Genomic DNA, 6,769 nt, shown 5'->3' on the forward strand with positions numbered 1-6,769 from the left:
AACATACAACTTAATCAAATCATTTCCATAACAAACTGTACGAAAAGGGAGATGGTCTTGAGTTTTCAATTCCTCTTCTCAAATGCTTGGATATGAGTTGTTTTACCCAGTCATTCGAGTATTTGTCGTTCATTCTAAAAATACGTCAACCATACGCAAACTTATTTTCGTAATCACTCAGATGAAAAAGAAAGCGATCTAGAGTCTTCTATTCCCTTTCCCGATGATTAGGATACGAGTTGTCTTACTCGATTATCTGAGTATTCGTCATCCAGTCAAAACACATTAATTATCATTAAAATCCTTTTACAATTAAGGATGAAAAAGAAAACGGTCTAGAGTCTTCTATTCCTTTTCCCGACTATTAGGATACGAGTTGTCTTACTCGACTATCCGAGTAATCGTCGTCCAACCAAAAAACATCTCAACCAATCGAAACATCCAACATATTAATCCAGCTTGTCACTTCCGTATGACCAAAACTCTTTTAAAAAAGAACACCATTTAATCCTTTCTAATGCGCATAACAAACCAATGCTTAAGCCTCCGCCGAGAGTAGACAAGCCAACGTTTAGCCTTTAGGATGCGATCTAAACAGTTGTTCATTAAAAAACACCAACCAACCGTAGTTACCCGAACTACGAATGCTCTGACTTCCTTATTACACCATAAGGATACGTAGGCAGGAGATTGTTGTATCTTCACGAGCACACTAATAAAAAACCTCCCCTTTCCCTTTCTAAGGTTCTCATCCATTTCTATTTTTAATAACCTAAAGATAAACAAACAAACATAAATTAACACTCGAAACACACTATTGAACTAAAAGGTTCCCGTTGAGTACAACGGACGTGAGGGGTGCTAATACCTTCCTCTTGCGTAATCCACTCCCGAACCCGAATATGGTTGCGACGACCATTATTCCATTTCCTAAAGGTTTTATCGATATTTTCCTATTCCTTCATTGGGATAAATAAAGTTCGGTGGCGACTCTGTTCGAACACGTAATTTTTTCCGCGACCATCGCGAGGAATCGTATTTTTCGAGATGCGACAGATGGCGACTCTGCTGGGGACACGTAATTTTTTCCGCGACCATCGCGAGGAATCGTATTTTTCGAGATGCGACACAGACTACTGTCCCTTAACGCACGTCAACCATAAACCGTTCACATTCCCGTACGCACAAAAGTAAGTTCTTAACATTAACTATATTTACTTACTTTACCGATTATTATCTCTAAATAATATATTTAATTTTTTGGTGCAGATGGTCGACTTGTGGTATGAGTTACAACAAATGTCCTAGGCATTGTATTACTCAGTATCGTAATCTCGGATCACCTTCGATCAGTAGATGTATTGCCATTAATCGAATTAATTCGTAATGACTTGTTTTTAATATCACCCATTTTATAATCTAATACATTTTCCCATTTCAGTTCATTTTATGTACATATCTAAACTTGGATCATGAACATGAAATCAACGAACAAGATGTAGCTGTTTGGATTGCATGCACACCGATCATCAAGTTCACCACTGTGGAGATGCACCATAGTGACCGTGTTAAATTACAGCTCGATATGCTTCAACACATCCTAGATCCCCCGACAAACCTCAAAGAATGACATACACGAAGAGTTAACGACCAATGGAACTTTAACCCTTGGCAAGGCCTTCGCTAGATCTGAGTGTCGAAAATGGAAGCACCGATAAGACCATGTCTTAAGTGACATTGTGGTACCAACCGAAGAAAAACCAACTCGTAATTATATGGCTTGGTACAAATAAGTTGGATTTGAGTTCCTCGCTAAGGATATGTACCAATACGACCCATGCCAAGTCACTTACACACAAGAAGGTTCAACATCTAACCACCCACAATATTACCAGGTCGGCTACTCATAACCACATACCCAACAAAACTATCGGCCCACAAACAGACAAACCTACGACCTTAACATGCCAAACACCTAACCACAATACCAAGAGCATACCTCGTACCACCGCCAACAAGAATATCATCATCAAGACACCCAATATCGATATGCGCCTAACACATCACCCTACCATAGCCTTCATAGCCAAAAGACTCAGCGATCATTTAACACCAACCGTCCCTCCTACTATAGCCAAGAAGCTCAAACATCACAAAACCAAAACATGCAACAACCATATGGCTATCAAACACCACAACAACCATTTCAACCATTCCTCAACGCATAATTCACACTAATGTCGCCCTTCAATCGTCCTGACCGCCCTCCAATAACTCAAACACACCCCAACTACTCTGGCATGGGTCACAAACTCAGCTATGGCGATAGCGCTTCATTACATACACATGATTTCGTGGATATATTTGAATATCTTAGGGAATCTCCTGCAGGTGGTGGTGATGTTCATGGATCCTCAAATCCTCAAACACCTAGGGTGAATCATCAACATGGACTAGGGTCACGCGTTCGGGTAGCTAGGGGATGTGGAACCGGAGGTCGGTTGGGTCATCCCGGTCAACGACATTAGTATTTTTGGTTTTCGTATGTAAACGCAACCTAATATTAATACTAATATTTCCGATTTCGATTTTTATATAAAATATCCATTATTTTTCCAAAAAAATAACACAACATACATAGATGTCAGACCAATTGACGCCACCTCTTAAAACTTACACATAGGTGTCAATTGGGATGACATCACTAGGTGTAGAAATCAATCCAATTGGCGCCTCCTCCTAAAATTAGAGAGTAGTCACTAATTGATATGACAAAAGTGCTTCAATGTAGAATAATTTGAAAAATGATCTAAAATATGAGTTATTTTGCGATTTTTTAAAAAATTGAATTATTTGCATAAAAAATTCCCAAAACTAACTCTAACCAAAAATTCCAGAGTCAATTTTTTTCTTATTTAAATATTATAATTAATTAATATAATAAAAAAATTAGAATTTAATTGAAATACGCCGACCGTGTAAAAGGATTTTACACCGTCAGTTAATCTTAAAGGTTGGATATTAAAATAAATTTGACTTTTATTTTAAAAATCTATAAAGTAATCTAAACGGATGATGGTGATGAATTGACAGTGTAAATTTTTTTACACTGACAAATAATTAATTCAAAAAATTAATAATGATAATCCTATAAATAATATTATATTATATTTAAAATTTTGTTTCTAGGACAAGAAAAAGTAGAGTCCTTATTAAAACTTAGAAAAAAAAAAACAAAAAAATTCTTAGAAAAGAAAAAAACTTTCACTTCCGCATCGCAGCCATCTCCCCGGCCAGCGCGCATCCCCGCCGCGAGACACCTCTTTTCACACATTCTCTGATCGGAGTAATTGGTTAGTGCTCTTGATTCTTCATTCAATTTCACCTCTTCTTTATTTTTACCCATTTTGTTTTGGATCTGTTAGGGTTTCTTTTGGTTTGTAACTACACGAACAAAGATAACGTCAAAGTTGAGATTTATATCTTTAAGTTTCATTTTATTGATTTTATGGGATATTCCTTGTGTTCACATCCTTGGATGGTTAAATTGATGCAAAATTGTTGTTTCTGCATGGAATTTTGATTTTGTATAGACATGGAATGGGGCAACATGGACATGCTGGCATATTGAGTTATTAGGATAGGTGATAGATCCATGATGCTGTCATAGTGAGTCACTAGGACTAGTATAGTCAAAGAAAGAGCGATGGATTGTAAGATCTTACGAGCCAAGAATGCCTGAGAGTGCTCCGACCAGAGAAAGATCGTTTTCATTGCCAGTGTGGTCAAGATCGAGCTTTTTGAAGCAAGATTGTTAAAAAAAAGCATGCTGGGCCTTTTTTTGCCTGGATTATAACTTTCATGTTTTTGGGTAAGTGTGTATAAATAGCGCCATAGCGCTTGCCGTGACTTAACGCTCATGGAGGAAATTGTGGGTTTTTTATCTGCAAATCCTTGTCTGTGTATTTTTTACCCAACTAGTAAACAAGGCAAAAGTTGATCTTTTACTTTTTGATACTGCACGATATCTTCTATTGCTTAACTTTCTTTTGTCGTGCTGTGCTAAATTCCAATTGTTTTCATTTAAAAGACACTAGTTTCCCTTGTCACGCATTATAATATTATGAATTTAGATCACTAAATTAGAATTGTAGTTATTGTATCGAACACAAATAGGAGCAGTTAGAACCGTTAAGGCTTCTGGCAACATGTAATAACTGTTGCTTTAGGTTCTCTGGAAAACTTTGCCCTATTCGTCGTAGTTTAAGCCACCATTTTAAACGGTATGCCCAAAAACTGTGCCTATTTCCATGGTTAGGCCACCATTTTAAATGGCGAGCCCAAAAAGGAAAAAAACTGTGACCAAAGACTATAGGTAACACTAGCTTATAAGACCGTTGAAAATTTCCCCCTGATCTCATTCTAGCCTGTGTCTTAACATCATTTGATTTTGATGAATCCCCTTCTATGACGTACACACGCGATGAGTATAAGAATAATTAGAGTGTGATTATTTAATTACAAAACTTGTTAAGTACATTAAACGTAAAAGATGTAACATAGTTGGATTAACTTCTCTTGATTTTGCATTTCAAACTGTGTGGAAAAAAGGATTAACTTCTCTTGATTTTGCATTTCAGACAGTGGTAACCAATATCGCTACGTTGACAACGTCGTTACGTTGTCATCGTCAATTTGCCATTACATTCCACCAAGTCTCCGATCTGAAGTTGGATCTTGTAGAAGAAAATGCAGCAAAGAAAATCAGCGTTGGGAAGGCCTTCTGGAACCGATGGATCTGACTATTCCTACCGTATGGTAGTTGATTCAAGGTATCAACTTGTTGCAAAGGGAAAGAAACGCCTCTCTGTGCTATTTATCATTGAGGCTTTGTTTTTGTTAATAGGGGTGCTCTTTGCAGTTTTAAGAGGAGAAAAAGACAATACGACAAATACAGTCGCCATTTCTTCTCTTATAGCCAGTGTCGTTTTGTTGATCATTGCGGATATAGGTAGAAGACGAAGCCGGTCGAGCTTCTTGAGATTATATGCTGTTCTATCTTCCTTAGCAATGCTTCTCTTCACTGCTTCTCTTGCCAACCAGTATTCCCTGCTGAAGGTTATCCAGTATTTTGGTAATCGGGGAACAACCAGTTTTGGTACTGATTTTCCTAGTCTTGAAACTGGTCTGTTGGTATATATACTCGCTTTTTCACTGTTCAAGATTAGTATCATCCAAGCGGTTGTTTTCCTTCTTTTTAACATGACGCCTCCGAAGAAAGCCTCTTAGCCTCAAAGTTTTCCTTCCTCATTAATCTGTATGAATGTATCTTTTATTTTCCCATTGAACTTTTGAATGTATCTTTGCTTTAGTGATTGAGAGAATATGACTTAAGCCGATGTATATTTTTTCCCCACAAATTGTTTTGAAGACATTTGATGTGTTTATGCAAATTTTCGTTAAATGGATGTAAATTCAACTATATTATGTGAACCATGTAGTCAGCCCATCTCTCTCTCTCTCTCAAATGCAGCATATTCATTCTGCTTTTACTTGCAAATGGAATGCGTCTCCAGGTTGTCTTAATTGTTTCCTATCCTCATTTCAACTCTTTATTATCTTTTAACTTCACATATCTTTCCTGCATTAATTCAATTATCATTTTATTAATTACCATAATTTGTTTTTTTGGCTCGGTAAAATTTCATTAGACTTCATGTTCTTCAAATCATAACACAATTTCGTCTAATTGTTCATTTCTATATCACTAGTTCTTCGTGTCACCCTGCATCTTATATTGTAATTGTTTTTTATTTTTATATCACTAATTCAAATTTTTGTATCCAAATAATCCACATTTTAAAATTAATTTTCAAAAGAATTCATGTTTTAAAAAAATTCTTAAAATTTCCTACTTTCAAATAAAAAAATCTGGACGAAGTGTTGTTGTCAGGCGAATTGGCGACAACTCTATATTTTTAAGAGGAGGCGTTATTTGGATTTGCGACTGCACGTAGTGTTGCCAATTCAATTGGCGTCAGTGTATAAATGTATAAGGGAGACGTCAATTGACCTGACACCGGTGTACATTATGATTTTTTAAGCATAAATTGAGGTGCCTCCTACCATTTGCTTCACTTCACATTTCATTTCAAATTCTTCTTTCATTTTCATCACTAGCTCTATCATAATTGTTAAAAGACATGAGCATATATGTTATTCCGCAATGAAATCTCGGATGAAAAATGCTATTTTGAAACATCCAAAACTTTGAGCATCTTGAGAGGAGTTTGAAAAGTTGGTTAGATTGAGAGATTAATAATGGAGAAACAATTAGAAGTATCGAGATGCTTGTTTGGTACATCTTAATTGCAAATGAAAATAATGCTACACAACATATGTGGGTGTGAGTTAGAGATATGATGTCTGCAACATATGATATTGTTTTGATTGTTGTAATCTCTTAGGCATGTTGTGGTGTTAAGCTTTTTTATCTGTTGTTTCAGTTGTTGTTTTATGCGTATTTTATTTGCATTACTATGTATTGTGTTGTTTGTGTGTGAAAATTTTATGTTGTAACCAAAAGTTGATATATTATAAATAACAAGCTTACAAAAATTTAAAGAAAACAAATAAATGTTTATGTAGAACTTGCTCCAACATTGGGACAAAAACATTTTGTCCGATTATATCGGGCTGACGACATAAATCACATAATCTTACCATTTTATCATCCATATTCATTTCTGTTCTAATTCGCGTGCTGTTA

General features: G+C 36.0%; 1 protein-coding gene across 2 annotated transcripts; it reads left to right on the forward strand.

The window, feature by feature from the left end:
- Positions 1-3,181: 3,181 nt before the first annotated feature.
- On the forward strand, positions 3,182-5,482 carry LOC127126196 (uncharacterized). 2 transcript variants are annotated; one of them, XM_051055081.1, is made up of 3 exons: positions 3,199-3,353; positions 3,594-3,871; positions 4,641-5,482. In XM_051055081.1, exon 3 carries the CDS (start codon positions 4,750-4,752, stop codon positions 5,287-5,289), a length of 540 nt encoding a protein of 179 aa, XP_050911038.1. In that variant the 5' UTR covers positions 3,199-3,353; positions 3,594-3,871; positions 4,641-4,749; the 3' UTR covers positions 5,290-5,482. The 2 variants fall into 2 exon arrangements, with proteins under 2 accessions (XP_050911039.1, XP_050911038.1); XM_051055082.1 differs by lacking the exon at positions 3,594-3,871 and having other exon boundaries at positions 3,182-3,353.
- The last annotated feature ends 1,287 nt before the right edge of the window (positions 5,483-6,769 follow it).

The sequence above is a fragment of the Lathyrus oleraceus genome, chromosome 3, assembly GCF_024323335.1.
Source record: "Lathyrus oleraceus cultivar Zhongwan6 chromosome 3, CAAS_Psat_ZW6_1.0, whole genome shotgun sequence".
NCBI classification, from domain to species: domain Eukaryota; kingdom Viridiplantae; phylum Streptophyta; class Magnoliopsida; order Fabales; family Fabaceae; genus Lathyrus; species Lathyrus oleraceus.

Coding starts and splice junctions, on each gene's coding strand:
- LOC127126196 (XM_051055082.1), top strand. CDS start 4,750: ATGCAGCAAAGAAAATCAGCGTTGGGAAGGCCTTCTGGAACCGATGGA.